Source organism: Narcine bancroftii, chromosome 5, assembly GCF_036971445.1.
Source record: "Narcine bancroftii isolate sNarBan1 chromosome 5, sNarBan1.hap1, whole genome shotgun sequence".
In the NCBI taxonomy this organism is placed as follows: domain Eukaryota; kingdom Metazoa; phylum Chordata; class Chondrichthyes; order Torpediniformes; family Narcinidae; genus Narcine; species Narcine bancroftii.
Genome location: NC_091473.1, coordinates 216,113,838 through 216,132,155, shown reverse-complemented (window position 1 = coordinate 216,132,155; position 18,318 = coordinate 216,113,838). Strand labels below are relative to the sequence as shown.

Below are 18,318 nucleotides of genomic sequence, written 5' to 3'. Positions count from 1 at the left end.
ACAGATAGCACTAAGTGTAGAAATACAATTTGAAATTTATCCAACCCCATTCCCTTCAAAGAAACCATATAGACCAAAAAATAAATTGATGGGTCTAATGGTAATTTAATTTTAAATAATTTCTCCAAAACCAATCTAACCCCTTCCCAAAACTTAATCCACATCTAAAACAGAAATCCGAATTACTAAATCCATATTTTTTCAATTTCTCCGAAGTCAAATATAACTGATGTAAAAAATTATAATTACCCATTCCATATCTTACATTTGTCAATTTAGTTTCACCTTCATGACACATAACTTCTGAATTCTCTTGAGGGATAATATAAATTAAATCACTTTCCCATTTATTTCTAGATTTCTCCCAGTCTGGTTTATTCATACTTTCTTGTAACAATTTATAGATCTCCGAAATATAATCTCTCTTTGGTACAGAAGAAATCAAAGATTCAAATTCTGTTAACTTAGGCAAATTCATCTCTTTACCATAATTATCTTTTATCAAAGCTCTGAGTTGATAATACACAAATAAAGAATTTAGCGAAATATCAAATTTCTCCTTCATTTGATTAAGGGAAAGAAACTGTCCTTCTTCAAAACAATCTTGAACCATCTTTATATCCTGAGAATTCCATCTCTTCCTAGAACCATAATTCTTTTAACCCATATTTTTAACAAATGTTTCAATACTGGCATATTACATTCCTGCAATAAATTCATATTCTACTTATATATAAACTGATGTACATCAACTTCAGAAATACAGGCCAAATCCACCTTCACCCAACTATGTGATTGATCAGTATCCATCATTCTACTAATAAACTTCAATTGTGCAGCTTCATAATAATTTTGAAAATGAGGTAACTGAAATCCACCTAGTGCATATTTCCAAGTAAGTTTCTGCAAAGCTACTCGTGCTAACTTTTTCCCTTCAATAATAATTCCCTCACCATCTTATTCAAGTCTTGAAAAAAGCCCTTTGAAAGTAGATATGGTATTGACTGAAATAAGTATTGGATACGGGGGAAAATATTCATTTTAATACAATTTACTGGACCAATTAATGTTAATGGAAGATCTTTCCATTTAATCAAATCCATTTTAATATTTTTAACAGAGGAACATAATTTAATTTATATAAAGATTGATAATCTTCATTTACAATTATTCCTAAATATTTAATTCTATCAAACCATTTTAATTTTATAATATTTTTACATTCTGAATAATCTCTTTCCCTAACTGGCAATATCTCACTCTTATCCCAATTTGCCTTATATCCAGATAACTCCCCAAATTGCAACAAACAATCTTGTAAATATTTCAAAGTTTGTTCCGGGTCTGTCAAAAACACCAACACATCATCCACAAATAAATTAATCTTATATTCATCATCCGCAATTCTCATCCCTTTAATCTTATCATTCTGCCGTATTGTCTGAGCTAATGGTTCAATAACCAATGCAAACAAGGCTGGTGATAATGGACAACCTTGCCAAGTCGATTGTGTTAATTTAAATGGCAAAGAAGTTTGACCATTTGTCACCACACTGGCAATCAGATTTTTATATAAAGCCTTAACCCAACCAATAAAAAAAGGACCAAAATTAAATTTCTCTAACACCTTAAATAAAATAATTCCATTCAACCCTATCAAAAGCTTTTTCCGCATCCAGCGCAACCACCATTGGGTGGTTAGGTTGTTGTCTCGATGCATTGACCAATGAAATCAATCTAAGGATATTGTCAGACGCATTTCTATTCTTAATAAAACCTGTTTGATCTATATGTATCAACTGAGGTAAATATTTAGCAAGTCTATTTGCTAGTACTTTAGCTATAATTTTATAATCCACATTTAATAAAGAAATAGGTCGTTACGAAGATACTTTTAATGGATCTCTATCTTTCTTTGGAATCACAGTAATTATAGCACTTGAACAAGATTCCGGTAATGACTGATCCTCAGTTATTTGTTGCAATACATCTCTAAATACTGAGGATAAATCTTCATAAAATACTTTATAAAATTCAACTGAAAATCTGTCGTCCCCTGGCGACTTTCCATTCGGCATCTCTTGTATAGCTTTTTAAATCTCAAAATCTGTAAACGGAGCTTCTAATTCCTTAACCTCCTCCTCCCCTAAAACAGGTAACTTTAACTTGGATAAGTAAGATTCAGTAGAACCAGCATCCTGCTTTTCCTCAGAAGTATACAATTTCTGATGAAATGAATAAAACTGATCATCAATTTCCTGAGGTTTATAAGTAACTATTGAATTCTTTTTAACAGCATTAATAGTTCATGATACCTGTTCATTTTTAATTGCCACACTAATACCTTATGAGCTCTCTCACCCAATTCATAGTAACGTTGCTTTGATCATTGAATTAATTGCTCATACTAATATGTTTGTAAAGTATTATAACGTAATTTCAACAGTTAATGCTGCTTTCTTATCTTCTGTAACATCTTTCTGAAATTCCTTTTCCAACTCAGTAATTTGTTTCTCCAATGTCGAACTTTCTGCCAAATATTGTTTTTTTAACTTTCGGAGAGTAAAATTTGTCCATGCAAATATGCTTTCAAAGCATCCCACAATATGAAATTACTACTTACTAAATTAACATTTTCAGGCAAAAATAAAGTAATCTGTTTCTTAACAAAACTAATAAACTCTGGTTTCCTTAATAACATTGTGTTAAACCTCCATCTATAACACTTCTGAACTTACACAAGAAATGAACAACATAGAATGATCGGATATAACCCTACTCTCATATTCAGCCTGCACTACTCTACCTTGCAAATGTGCTGATATCAAAAAGAAATCTATTCTGGAAAATGAATCGTACCTAGATGAATAAAAAGAAAAATCCTTTTCTGTTGGATTTACTCTCCTCCAAATTTCAACTAAATTCAGATCTTTCATCAAAGCTCCCATTTGTATTGCCATCTTTGATTTCCTTATACTTTTCGGAGATCTATCCAGTAAAAGATCTAAAACACAATTAAAATCTCCCCCAATCAAAATATTTTCATAGGCCTGATTTAACATTGAAAAAGCCTCTGATATGAATCGATCATCATCTACATTAGGTGCATAAATATTCAACAAAGTCCAAGATTCAGCAAAAATTTTACAATTCACCAACAAAACCCTCCCAGCATTTCCTTCAAATAATCCCAATTCAAATGGTAATTTCAAGATCGCGACACACCTTGCCTTAGAATTAAAAGAAGAAGCAAACACATGTCCAACCCACTCTCTCTTCAGTTTCAAATGTTTTTTTTGTCAAATGTGTTTCTTGCAAAAAAGCAATATCAACTTTCACTTTTTTATATAGGCCAACATACGTTTACGCTTAATTGGATTATTCAATCCTTGAACATCAAAAGTTGCGAAATTCAAATTAGACATTTCTTTAGCTTAACAATAAATTTTTCACTATTATAAAATATTGCTCCCATTTCTAATCTTAGTACACTAAACCACCCCTGTATAAAAGGTCCCAAAAATCAAAAAAGAAAAAAAATATGCTCCCCCCCCCCAACAAACTACAAAAAAGTACTAACTCCCTAAAAATCTGGATGTGGTAAAACCCACTAGTGGCAGATGAATGTCAAAAGTGTCAGTATCATCCACCCACCCCCCACCCCCAGTCAGACTTTCACAAATACTTAGTAAAACACATTCAACCCAGTGATTCCAGTCCCAATGACTGTTCTGGATCTTCAATATCAAGGAGACTTTGCGTCAGTTCAACCTTCTTTCCATTCTTTTTATGTTTCCCATTCTTCCCATTCCCATTTACCCTCCTTTTAGTCGACAATAATAGCGACCTCCTACTTCCTCGCAAATCTGGCAATGAGTTAGCAAAAATTAATGCATCATGAGCATTTTCAAAAAATTGAGATTGAAAATTTCCATAAAAAATTTTCAATACAGCAGGGCAACGAAAAGCAAATTTATAACCCTTTCTCCACAATACTTCTTTAGCTGAATCAAATTCTCTATGCCTTTTTCTTGACTCAAATCGGAATAAAAGAACACTCTGTGTTATTTTGAACCATCATTCGAGCTGATTTTGTCACGCCTTCTGCTCTGCAATTCGAAATATAATTTCTCTATCTTGGTATCTAAAACAACAGATCAAAACTGCTCATGGTGGTTGGCCCAGAAAGGGTTTTTTCCTCAATGCCCTATGTGCCCAATCCAGTTCCAAACCATCTGGAAAAAATTCATTGCCCAATACCTTTGGAATCCATTTCTTAAAAATTTTCACCGTATCTGAGCCTTCAATATCTTCTGAAAGACCTACTATTTTTACATTATTTCTTCGACCTTGATTTTCTAAAGAATCAATCTTCTTCAATAATTCCTTCTGGATCCCCCAGTCCACTAAAGAATCCTCCACTTTTTCCATTTTTTCACTATTACAATCCACTTGATTCTTACATTCAAAGAAAGCTTCTTCAAATTTTTTAGTTATCCTGTACAATATTCACTGCCTTCATACATCTATTAACATCACTTTTAACCACAGTCATATCTTTCTTCATAGAAGTCATTTCTTCACAAATATTATTCATTTTAGTTTTCTCTTCCATAAACCCTTGATTTATCTGTGAAGACATCTGCACTGACATATTTTCCATTTGATGTGCAATCCCTTCCAAAATTGTAAAAACATAATCTAGTCCAGCTTCCATCACTCCCTCTTGAGACCTACCTTCTTTAGTCCCAGCCTCTATAAATTCTTCCCATGTTGATTCCATTACAGCAGGGCTCTCTTCCTCTTCCAGCACAGTTCTACCTCTTCCAGTGCAGCTGCGGGTCTGTATCCCCGTCGACTGCAGGCTGACCTCATCAGCCCGCTGTCGTTCGGGATCCCCCACAGCCCACACCTTTTCCAACAATTCCCTGACATACGACACACTGCGTGTGCCCGGGAAGGTTGCTGACCGCGCAGGCGCGTCTTCCGACGCTGCACTGCGCACCCCTTGACCACCAGGCAATTTTGCGAGTTTGCATGATTGTCCCCACTTGGCTGATCCACCCGCACTCCTGGGCTCACAGGAGCGCAAGTCAGGGCTGGCCGAGCTCACAACAGAACCGGCACCATCTTGCAAATGCGCGATCGGCCCCGATGTTTTACTCAGCCAAGCAGGGGTCTGTTGAGGCTTGGGAACTTCTGTCGACGACTCTGTGGCTTCAGCTTGGTAGGTAGGCCTCAGTTGTTCCACACTTTTATAGGGTCATTTCTTTTGTAACTGACCTTTTGATTTCTTTACATTTGCAGCCATTTTAATTCTCCACTCTTCAGAAGTCTGTAAATACTATTTTTTCACCACTTTCACAACTTTTAAAATCGGGTATTTATAAGTCCAACACGTCCTCTATCTACGCCATCTTCCCACGCCCCTCATGTCAAGAGTTTCTATCGAGAAGTTAATGCCGACATGTGAATTAGGAGGCTTACAACTTCTTCCTTTCAAAAATGATCACTGTGCAGAGCAAATGAAGTTTCTTGCATCTTATTTTCTGAAAGAGAGGAAAAACTAGCATGGGTTAAAATAGAAATGAATAAAATTGGACAGAGGAAAGCAGAAGAATTCATATATAAATGGGATGAACAATTGATAGTCAATTGGTGAATCATCTGATTAATATGTGGAATAAAATAAATGATGAAATTGGTATAAGAGGATATCTCCTTCAGAATGTATTAAAAGATTTTATGTTGGAACATATTCCTTCCTCTATCCAATCCTGAAAGTCTTTCTTTTTCTTTTACTGCAGAACTATATTTTATTCTAATATTGATTATTCTGAGGTTGGGGAGGGGGTCTTTAGCTTGGGGGGTAGGTTGTACACCACATGTAGGTAATTTTATATTATCTTTTACTTTTTTTTAGTTTGTATTAATATGTTGAAAAATTTTAAATAAAATATTCAAAAATAAAGGTAGATAAGTCTCCCGGACTGGATGAGGTGCACCCATTGGTTCTGAAGGAGGGGGCTTGAGAGATTGCGGAGGCATTGGAATTGATTTTCCAGAAATCAATAGACCCTGGTGTGGTTCAGGAAGATTGGGAGGTCGCAAATGTGGTTCTGCTGTTTAAGAAAGGAGGAAGGCATAAAAAAGAAAATTGAAGGCCTTGTGGCGGCCCACCACTGAGATCGAGCCGGAACATCGTGTGGTAGTAAACAGTGGCATAGCACACTGTAGCACGTCCCTTCACACAATGAACTGGCGGGATTGGAAGCTGGAGCAGTACAAGACCAGCAGCCCTAAAATGGCACTGGCCAAGCTGCCCAGCTAACAGATCAATAACAGGCTGTGGGAGAAGGGTATTCACAGATGGATTCCCGCCTGCTATTGTTATTCATGCCAGTCAATGAAACAAACGGCAGTAACTCCAACTATATAAAAGGAGCCTTTCCATAAATCTTGGACCTTAACCTCCCACACTGCGAGTGTGTGTGTTTCTTTGTAACAGTCGGGTACAGCCTATTAGTCTGACGTCAGTAGTTGGAAAGTTATTGGAGTTGATCCTCAAGGACAAGGTTATGAAATACCTCGAGGTGCATGACATGATGGGTTCAAGCCAGCATGATTTCATGAAGGGAAGATCCTGTCCAACCAACCTATGGGAATTTTTTGAGAAAATCTCAAGTGGGATGGACAAGGGAGAGGCTGTGGATGTTGTGTATTTGGATTTTCAAAAGGCCTTCGATAAAGTTCCACATAAGTGGCTGCTTAATAAGATGAGAGTCCGTGGAATTACAGGGAAGATATTAGATTGGGTGGAGCATTGGCTGAAAGGCAGAAAGCAAAGGGTGGAAATAAAGGGATTCTGTTCTGGTTGGTGGCCAGATACTAGTGGTGTTCGCAAGGGTCAGTGTTGGGGCAGGTTCTTTTCACAATGTTTATTGATGGTTTAGATTATGGAGTGAATGGTTTTGTGGCCAAGTTTGCAGATGACACCAAGATAGGTGGTAGAGTAGGAAGTGTTGAAGAAACTGAAAAGTTGCAGAGAATCTTGGATAGTGTAGGAGAGATGGCAAAGAAGTGGCAGCTGAGATACAATGTTGAGAAATGCATGGTCGTATATTTTGGAAAGGGAAATAAACAAGCAGATTATTATTTGGATGGGGAGAAAATTCAAAATTCGTAAGTGCAGAGGGACTTGGGGGTCCTTGTGCAGGATACCCGAAAGGTTAACCACCAGGTTGGATCGGCAGTATAGAAAGCGAATGTTATGTTGGCATTCATTTCAAGGAGAATAATGTATAAGAGTAAAGAGGTGTTGATGAGGCTCTATGGGGCCCAGGTGAGACCTCATTTGTTTTGGGCCCCTTATTTGAGAAGGGAGGTATGTGGGTGAAACATGATGTTGCGGGCACGTTCCCCACTGAACTGGGCAGGCTGGCCCACCTGTGGAACCAGTAGCCCCTCCTCCTAATAAAGGCCAAGAGCCCTAATATCCTCCCTCAGACCTGCCCTTGGACTTGAGCCAGCAGTATTCTGAGGCAGGCTTGGATCTTTAGATCAATAAAGCATTTGGCCCTTACTTCGTGTCCACGAGTGGTCATTGATCACGCTACAGAGGGTGCAGAGAAGATTTACCAGGATGATTCCTGGAATGCAGGGGGCTAACATATGAGGAATGTTTAGCGTTCTTGGACTCTACTCACTGGAGAATAGAAGAGCGAGAGGGGATCTCATAGAAACATTTTGAATGCTGAAAGGATTGGACAGAGTAGATGCGAATAAGATGTTTCCCTTGGTGAGTGAATCCAGGACAAGAGGGCACAGTCTTAGAATTAGTTACCCATTTAAAACAGAGATGTGGAGAAATTTCTTTAGCCAGAGGGTCATTGTTACGGATTCAGAGGACCCTAAAACCCAGCAGCAATAGAAATTTGCCAAGGCAAATAGCTATTTTGTGGCGGCACACATCCTCATGGCGAACCGGTCCCGCTTGTATCGCCACATGGAGGGGCAGCCATGGGAAAATGGCGTTGTCAGAGGGATGCTGGCATCCCTTCCAGCGCGGACCCTGGGCAGAAATTATGATGTCACAATGCACCAGGTGACTGAGCTCATGCTGCCCTTATAGGGGCGTGCAGAATTTGTATAAAAACTGTCGTTAATGACCCTCAACGGGTCGGTGGAGAGGTTCCACAGGCACCTGAAGGCATCGCTTATGGCCAGACTCTCCAGACCAGAATGGGTGGACAAACAACCCTGGATCCTCCTCGGGATTAGGATGGCACCCAAGGAGGACCTGCAGGCTTCACCAGTGGAGATGGTCTATGGCGCACCGCTTTCCCTGCCGGGTGAGTTTTTCAGCCCAGATCCTGACACCACGGCCACCATCAAAAACCTGCTGACAGATCTACACAGGCGACTGGCCTCCTTAGCTCCCCCACCCCCGGAACACCACGGCACCCGGCCGTTTCACCTCCCCAAAGAGCTTGACTCGGTCTAGTTCGTTTTTGTGCGGAGGGGACCACAAGGTGCACAGCTACAGCGACCGTATGAGGGGCCATACAAATTCTTGCACCAGTCCGGCGAAACCTTCACCCTGAACGTTGGGGGGAGAGAGGATCTTTTTATGGTGGACCGCCTGAAGGCAGCCATATAACCATATAACCATATAACCATTTACGGAGCGGAAACAGGCCATGTTGGCGTTTCGAGTCCGCACCGGTTCACTGATTTTGTGCGCCCTCTTCAGGCATTGGTCCCGGTAGATCTTCATTCAATATCGCCCATCTGGACTTATCACAGCCGGCGCAGACGGCCGCACCCAACCGCAGGGGCCGGCTGCCAAAGTGACAGGACGCGTAGCCAATTCTGGGGTGGGTTGTGTGGCGGCGCTCATCCTCATGGAGAACCAGCCCCGCTTGTATTGCCACTTGGCGGGGTAGCCATGGGGAAATGACATTGTCAGAGGTTTCTCTCTGACTCCAGCATCCCTTCCAGCGCGAACCCTGGGCAGCGATTATGATGTTGCCCTTAAAGGGGCACGCTGAATTTGAATAAAAACAGTCGTTAATGACCCTCAATGTGGTGGCTGTGTTTCTTCCACTGCTCACACAGCCACAACTTAAATAAAAGGTTCTTTTTATTTTCTTTAAACATTAAAAACAGGGTCAAACATTAACTTAGCCCCCTTCTACTTCTAAGTGCACGTGTATGTAATGTGTACAAGTTCAGAAATGTTCTTTGATTCACAGTCCAATCTCACTTCTCTTGCCTCCAAATTTACCGGTATCAGGCAATTCTTATACTGTGCACAGAATTTAACATTTATGAGTTTTCACCAGGATCTGGTGTTTAAAGGTAAATGGTTACCATTCAGGGAGGTTCTAGTTGGTTTCAGAGAGAGATTTATTGCTCATTGGACACACACAAACTGATTTCCCACAAGCTGTGTCTTGCCAAAGAAATTTGTCCCATCATTGGTTTTCCAAATGATGACCTTGTCTTCCAGGTCACCACAGAATTCCTCTTGTTTCCCTTATTTCAGGAGAAACACTCTAGCCGGCCATTTCCTCTTGTAAGGATTAGGAGGGTTGTTTCAACAGGTGGACCTCAGAACTCACAGCCCGTCTTCAAAATAGGGTTTTAAACAAGCTTCCAAAAGCTATTGCAGATGTCAGTTCTCTCTCTCCCTCTCGCGCTCTCTCTCCCTCTTAGAGAAAACATGTTTGGTCTTTTTCCTCTCTCTCTGCTTGCAAAAACCAGAAGGAGCTCTGCAAGGAGTCTTTAAACCCAATCTTTGAAGGATTTTATCAGCCCTTGAACTCTTTTAAGTTTTTTCCCAAAGCAGTTTTTATTGTCTTTGCTAAGGTACTCGGAGTCTGTCTTGAGCAAAGCTCTTGCATTTTAAATGAGGTGTCTTTTGTGAAGTGACCTAAACACTTAATCCCCCATAATCTATCCCTTTTAAAGACATATTTGTATATACCTCGTAACAGTTGTGGAATTCATTACCACACACAGCTGTGGAGGCCAGATAATTGAGGGAGTTTAAGGAGGAGATTGATTGGTGTCTAATTAGTCAAGGTATCAAGGAATATGGGGAAAAGGCTGGAAATTGGAACTAGATGTGAAAACAGAGCAGACCCAATGGGCCAAATGCCCCGACTTCTGTTCCTTTTTCTTGTGATGTTCTGGGCTGTGTCTACTACCTTTTGCAGGGCTTTTCACTCAGGTATTGATGCCCCCATACCAGGCTATGAAGAAGCCGGTCAGCACACTTTGCGCTACACATCTGTAGAAGTAAGCCAAACCTCCGCAATCTCCTGATGAAGTAGAGGCACTGATGAGCTTTCTTCATAATGACATCCTCCGAGACAGTGACCCCCAGGAATTTAAAGTTGCTCACCCTCTCCACCTCAGATCCCACCTCTTGTTTTCCTTGCCTAAAGTCTACAATGAGCTCCTTGATCTCAGTGACATTCAGTGCAAGGTTGTTGTTAGTACACCATTCAGCCAAGTTTTCAATCTCCCTCCTGCGTGCTGACTCACCACCTCATTTTATACAGCCCCTGACAGTGGTATCATCAGAAAATTTGTACATTGGTGCTGTTGTCGTACTGAGCCACTCTGCCGTAGGTATAAAGTGATTTGAGCAGATGAGATGGTGGAGGAGATGTTCTTGCCAATCTGCACACAGTAGGGTAGTGAGGGCTTGGTCTTGGAGTTTACTGATCAGTTTTGAGGGGATGATGGAGTTGAAAGCCAACCTGTAGTCAATAAAGTGCATCCTGATGCATGCATGCTTACTGTCCAGGTGTTCCATGGTTCTGCATACAGCCAATATGATGGCATCTGCTATAGACCTGTTGTAGGCAAATTGGAATGGATACATGTCATCACTTAAACAGGATCAAATATGCTTCAACACCAGCCTTTCAAACACGTTATCTGTGTAAACTGAGTGCCATTGGTCAATAGTACTTTAGGCACACAGGTGAATACCACACCCTGTCGGAGTGAGAGGCTGAAGAAATTTAGGAATACACAAGCCAGTTGGTATTGTGTATTCGAGTCCACACAGGTTTCCAGGACTTGGCCAAGTTCTCCTTCCAGTCTGGATGCTTTCCTTGGATTCACTCTCCTGAAGGCAGCCCGCAGTTCATTTTTGGACACTGTCAGTAGAGGATCATGGGAGGATGTAGGGATGCATAGCGGTTCTTCCTTGCTCTGGTGGTCAAATCAGGCATAGAGGCATTGAGCTCATCTGTGAGTGAAGCTTTGTTGTTTCTTGCACCAGATTTGATTTTGTAACAGGTTGTGTCATTGAGGCCCTGCCCACAGCTGGTTGATATCCATTCTTGCTGGAATGTTGCTTTGAATGGAGGGTTGTGGTCAGCAGAAGAGATTGGATCGGCTGGGATTGTTCTCACTACAGGGCAGGAGGCTGAGTAGTGACGTAATGGAGGCTTATAAAATGATGAGGGGTGTATGGGGTGGATGGTCAGAACCTTTTTCCAAGGGGTGGCATGGTTCACGTAGCGGTTAGCGCAACGCTGGACTGGGGTTTGAATCCTGCGCTGACTGAATGGAGTTTGTATGTTCTCCTCATGTCTACGTGGGTTTCCGCCCACCTTTCAAAATGGACCAGGAGTGTAGCTCATTTGGGTGTAATTGGATGGTACGTGGGCCAAAAGGGACTGTTACTGTGCTGTATGCATGTCTAAGGGGTGCAGGAGAATAAGGGCATGATTAAATCAGAATGTTTACTTCTCCCTGTAGGTGGGTCATGCACTGGATGGATTGTTGCAATCATTATATTAATAATTGTGGTAATTCTGATTGTCTACTTACTCTGGAGAAGGGGTTCAATCTTCTCGATGGCAAAACGAAAAAGTGCAGAAAGAGTACAGGCAGGTAAGTGTCTCATCCCCACCCTAAGACCAGGGTCCCAGCCCGGGGAAGGGTTAGGGTATGGTCAAGCGTCTCACCCCCGCCCTGAGACCAGGGTCCCAGCACAGTGGGAAGGGCCAGGGTACAGTCAAGTGTCTTACCCCCACCCTGAGAGCAAAGTCCCAGCCCAGTGGGCAAGTGTCTCCTTCTCCCACCCCTCCCCTTACCCTGAGACCAGGGTTCCAGCCAGGGGGAGGGTCATTGAATGGGCATGTCCCACCCCCACCTTGAGACCATGGACCTAGCCCACAGGGAGGGTGGGTCAGGGTACAGGCAAGTGTCCCACCTCCATCCTGGAACTAGGGTGCTCACCACCCCCCCCCCCAACCAACTACCTCGAGATCATGGTCCCAGCCTAGGGGTAGGGTCAGGTATTTCACCAGCACCCTTAGACCGGAGGCTCAGGCCAAGGAGAGAGAGAGGGTCACTCTGGGTTAAGATTGTGATGTTTGGTGGGAAGGGTGTGCCTTGCTCTGGGAGATGAGATGATCAGGGAGAGAATGATGCAGTGAGTTGACGAGAGAGGGAGCTTAAGGGGGCAGTCTAAGGGTGGGACTAGGGATGAGTAGGAAAGGTTGGGGAAGCAGGGAGTGAGCAAGGGGAGAGTCAGGTTGAAGATGGGGGAAAGTGGAAATGGTAGTGGGGCTGAAAAGGGGAAGAAGTTGGGGTGGGGCTGGGGAAATGGGATGTGTTGGCTGGTTTTGGGGAGTGTCTGGGAAGGGGAGGAGAATGATGTAGGTGAGAGACTAAGGAGTGGTTAGGGTTAGGGTTGGGTGGAGTAGCATTGGGGGATGGTCTGGGCAAGGGAAAGGCCTGGGATAGAGGGAGTGGTTGGGACAGGGTAGGGGTTAGGTGGTATTAGTGAGGCTCTGGAGTTGTGGAGGAGTTGGGTGGGAGTCGAGGAGGCGCTGGGCAATAGGAGGGATTGGGTGTAGGGTAGGAGTTGCTTTGGCAAGGTGGAATTGGGGAGGAACTGGGGAGGGGTGTGGATCAGTTCTGGGTGTGTGGAGGGGCTGAGAAAGTGTGGACTTCAGCTCAAGAGAATTTAGAAATGGCTCAGGGTAAAATGAAGTGTTTATTTGATAGGAAAGCTCAAGTGAAGAATTTTAAGGTAGGAAGTAAAGTTTTGATTTTATTTCCAACACATGACAATCCTTTGAATGCTAGATTTTCTGCTCTGTGCACGGTTAAATCAAAATTGAATGATGTTAACTATGTTATTAACACTCCAGATAGAAGGAATAAAACTCAGGTTTGTCACATAAATATGTTGAAACCTTATTATGAGAATAATGGTAGTTGAGAACAATCTGTATCAGAGATGTTGGCTGTTGACCGAGAGAAGGAAGTGGTGGATCATGAGATTATGGAAATAAAATCTTGTGAGGGTAACCTTAAAGAAACCATGGTTTCTGTGCACTTGTCTAACTCAGAAATTTTGGAAAATTTAGAGGAAAAGTTAGTTCATCTTAATTCACAAGAACAGATACAGTTGAAGGATTTAATTTTAAAGTACACAGATCTGTTTCCTGATGTTCCAAAAAGGACATTAGTGATCCATCATGATGTGGATGTTGGAGAGGCAAATGCCATTAAACACATCCATACAGAATAAACATTCAGAAAAGGAATATCATGGATCAGGAGGAGGAATATATGTTGAGAAATGATATTATTAGACCTTCAATTCAGATTGGAGTTCTCCTTGTATTCTGGCACCAAACTCAGCAGGAACTGTAAGTTTTGTACAGATTACGGGAAAGTTAATGCAGAAACTAAAACATATGCTTATCCTATTCCAAGAATAGATGATTGTATTGATAAAATAGCAAAAGCTAAATTTCTTACTAAGTTGAATTTGTTGAAGGGTTATTGGTATGCCTTTGACTGAGAGAGGAAGGAATATTTCAGCTTTTGTTACTCCATCTGGCTTATATGAGTACAATGTGTTACCTTTTAGCATGAAAAATGCCCCTGCAACATTTCAAAGGATGATTAATTCGGTAATCCAAGGCTTAACACATACGGATGCTAATATTGATGACTTGGTCACAAAAAGTGACACATGGGAAGAACATTTGAAAGAATTAGACAAATTGTTTACAAGATTATCCAAAGCAAACTTAACTGTTAACTTAGCAAAGAGAGAATTTGCAAACGCCATTGTTACATACTTGGATCATGTAGTTGGCCATGGCAAAGTTGCACCTATTCAAGCAAAAGTGAATGCAATTTCTGAGTTACCTATTCCCAATGGTAAGAAGCCAGTGAGAAGGTTTTTAGGAATGCCAGGGTGTTATAGGAAGTTTGGCAGAAATTTTACTAAGGTTGCTCTTCCTTTAACCAACCTATTGAAGAAAGAGGAGAAATTTGTGTGGACTAAAGAGTGTCAGATAGCTTTAGAAAATTTAAAGGATATGCTATGTCATTATCCTGTGTTAAACTCTCCTGATTTTGATAAACCCTTTTCTGTAGCAGTGGACATGAGTGAGGGAGCAGCAGGGTCAGTTTTATTGCAAAAATTAATGAAATCGACCATCCAGTTGACTACTTTTCAAAGAAATTCAATGTTCTTCAAAGGAACTATTCTACTATTGAGAAAGAATTATTGGCAATTGTGTTATCTTTGCAGAATTTTGATGTGTATCTCAGTACCTCTCAAGAACCAATTGTGGTATTTACTGACCACAATTCTCTGATGTTTTTGAATAAAATGAAGAACAAGAACAGAAGATTGTTAAACGGGAGTTTGATATTACAAGAATATAATCTGCAAATTGTTCATATAAGAGCTTTAAATAATATAATAGCGGACTGTCTATCAAGATGTTAAATTTTATCTTTTATAAATTGCTGTCAACATTGTTACTTTATTATGACATGTATATATTGTGAATTGTTATATTTTTAGAGGTTTTAAAGACAGTTTAGTTATTATTAAATTTTAAATCAGAGCTAAAATTCTTTCTAAGTGTTAAAATTATTTTAAAGAAAGGGAGGTGTAACAATATTAATATTTGGGGAGAATTTCTAAGATTTAGAGTAGGTCACATATATACACACATTTTAAAACAGATCTTATTTGAAAAACTGAAGAATTCACATTACAGGATCTCTGGAGAATGTAAGCACCTTTCACAAGCGAACTGATGTCATAAAATGCTTGAGCTATTGTTTTGCTGGAGTCATACTGTCTATCAATACCCTTTCGCAAAGTGATCACAGGGTCAATTCTGAATTGTTTAACTAAGATAACAACTTGAGAAGAAGAAAGAACTCCTGTTGTTTGCTGGAGAAGGTGGGGGTTTTGCAAGACATGAGTCACATGCTCTCTTTGGAGTTTCAGTTGGAGAGAGAGATAGAGGATAAGCTCTCTCAGTCAGTATGTGTGGGACACTGAACAGTGCAATCCGGGAAGAAGTGATGAAAAGTTCCAAAAGCAGTGGATGGCTGGCAGTGCTATCTTTCTGATGTTTCTCTTGGAATAAGAGGAACAGAAGGAACTCTGTCATAACCTAAAAAACTCTGATGGGCCAAGTTTCATCAGCAAGAAATGGTTGAAGGATTTAATTTTAAAGTACACAGATCTGTTTCCTGATGATCCAAAAAGGACATCAGTGATTCATCATGATGTGAATGTTGGAGAGACAAATCCCATTAAACACACCCATACAGAATTGAGGTGACTAATGATGATACCTCAGTTGAGGAAGTCCTGGAGCAACAAATATCTCTCTCTGCAAACCCTACAAGAACTTTCCTGAGTGGTAAACATTTACCTTTCAAGCACCAAGCCTGGTGAACTTTATACCTGTTAAGTTCTGTGCATAGTATGGTGATTGCCTGCAACCAGAGAACTTGGAAGAAGGAGAAGTGAGATTGAACTGCGAACCAAAGAACTTTGCTTAAATATACACACACACACACTCACACACACACACACACACACACACACACACACACACACACACACACACACACACACACACACACACACACACACACATTACATCCACATGTGCTTAGAATTAGAAGGGGGTAATTTGGGTTAGTATAAGTTTTGGGTTAGTATAAGTATAGAGTTAAGTTAAAGTTTGATTCTATTTCCATGTTTGAAGTTGATTAAAAATAACTTTTGTTTTGAAAGCCACTTGTCTTGGTGAATGTCTGTGGCTGCTGGGTTTTGGGGTCCTTTGGGCTCATAACACAGGGCTCTGGAGAGTGCTAGAGCATACAGCACAGTATTGGCCCTTTGGCCAACCCATATATTCATTTTTAAAAAGTGCAAAACCCACCCTATCTCGTAACCCTCTGTTTATCTTTCATCCATGTGCCTGTCGAAGAGTCCCTTAAATTACCTGAATGTTTCAGTTTCCACCACCATCTCTGACAAGGCATTCCAGGTACCCACACTTTGTGTAAAAAAAAGTACTTTCTTCCCTTCACTTTGTAACGTTGCTCCCTGGTGTTTGCTGTCCTTGCCCATAATAAATCCTAAGAAACGTACTTATATGGAAAAAGGATTGTGAATGTCTGAATGTTCTGGAAAGCTGGAGGTTTGTCTGCATTAATATGCAACCTGTGAGCCATGCGGCAGCTTCCCTTGTGGTGAGACTAGTTGCTTCTAGCTGTGCTTCTTGCTTCCACACATTTCTCGCACTTTGCAAAGCAAGTACAGTGAAATTTGTCACCGTGTTTGTGTTCATTTTGCCAAGTAACTCAGATCCACTTTCACACTCCCTCACTCTCCTTTTCACCAGGATTGATCACTTGGTTTGGTGGAGATGCTGTGCTGGGCCAGGAGGGTGTAGTGAGGACAATTTTGCTGCTGTTCAGACTGCCCCTGTCCTGGAAAGCCCTACCCCTCCCCCTCCCCCCACAGATTCCACTGTTCGCCCAGACATTAGGGGCAATTATAATGGCCAATTATCCCTCCGACTCGCATGTCTTTGGGATGGCGAAGGGAACCAGAGTCCAAGGAGGAATCCCGCATGGGTAAGAAAGTCCATACATCAGCACTGGCGATCAGGATCGAATCTGGGTCTTTGAAGCTGGGGGCAGCAGCACTACCTGCCGCGCCTCTCTACCGCCTCGACAAGCTAACGCACATGGTTTGCATTTTCCATGGTGCTGAGTATTTGTGATACTTTGCTCTGAGAGTGTGACACATTTTCCTGATGGTCAGTTCATTATAACTTTATTCACCAGTTATATCCTGAGAAGTCAAATGTTTATTTCTTCTGATTTATGTTTTAGGTTCCATAAGCAAGTTGGTTCTTTCTTGCACTCTACTTGGTTATGTGAAACAGTGAGAGCTTTTTTGAATAGAATTAAGGAACTTTTAAAAGTTTGATTTAAATTTATAATTTTGCTATGGTTTTTTTTTACTGGGTTATATTAAGAAATTGAGTTTGGAATTAAAATTAGATAAGTCTCAAATTGCCTTTTTTAAGACTGGCCTTAGCTGTGGCAAGAAAATGTTTGGCAATTACTTGGAAAAACGAGACCAATTTGAGTATTCAATGGTGGCATTTGGAAATGAGGTCTTGTATTCCAATAGAAAAGATAATGTGCAATGTATGTCATAATTATCCTCTCTTTGTTAAAGTTTGGAGCCTGTATATGAGATATATGGGTTTGAATCTGTAATAGTTTTTTTTCCCACAGTTGTTGGGGTTGCCCCAAACCATGGCGATAATTGAAGGTTGTTATGTAAGTCGATTTCCTCTTCTACTCCATCTTTTTCTTTCTTTTCTTTTGGGTAGTTTAGAATGGGGGTGGGTGGGTTTGGGTTGGGAGTGGGGGATTATATGGGATGAAATATTATGTATTTATTTTTATTGTAAGGCTTATTTTGATTAATAAATTAAATTTGCAAAAAAAAAAGATCAGCAGTAACTCAACATAAAATCCAGCCCCAGGCCAGAAACTACATGCTCCAAAGTATACCACTCATTCATCACAAGGAACCATTGTCCTGGTCAACAAGGCAGACATATTCCTCAAACCCAGTGACATCTGCAATGTTCTGGCTGACAATTTTAATTTCTTTAGTCAGAATATCTTTACCAACCCTCCCCCACCCCCACTCCCCAGTTGTACTGGATTTCCCCTCCCCTCCCCCCCCCAATAAAGTTTACTGCTAGAGAAACAGGTTTATTGATTCCCGAGGAGGTGAAATTCTCTGATTTCTCCCAATGCCAGTCTGGATTACGTCCAGTGAGATTGTACTCACACGTCCCCAATGTTTTCTCCTGATTTTTACAGACGCACCTGTACTTGTTCCGTCCAAATGCACCACACAGCTTGGTTTGGCACCCACTATTGCCCAAGGCTGCAAGAAATTTCAGAAGGTCTGAACACAGC

At 41.0% G+C, this 18,318-nt stretch overlaps 1 protein-coding gene across 1 annotated transcript in view; it reads left to right on the top strand.

The window, feature by feature from the left end:
• The window catches only part of LOC138764838 (CD48 antigen-like), a 42,063-nt gene extending 25,965 nt beyond the window's left edge, over positions 1-16,098 (top strand). Inside the window, exons 4-5 of the mRNA XM_069941171.1 lie at positions 11,782-11,916; positions 14,585-16,098. Coding sequence (XP_069797272.1) covers positions 11,782-11,916; positions 14,585-14,592 — 143 coding nt within the window. The 3' untranslated portion in view covers positions 14,593-16,098. The remainder of the gene's footprint in view (positions 1-11,781; positions 11,917-14,584) is intronic.
• Positions 16,099-18,318: the final 2,220 nt, after the last annotated feature.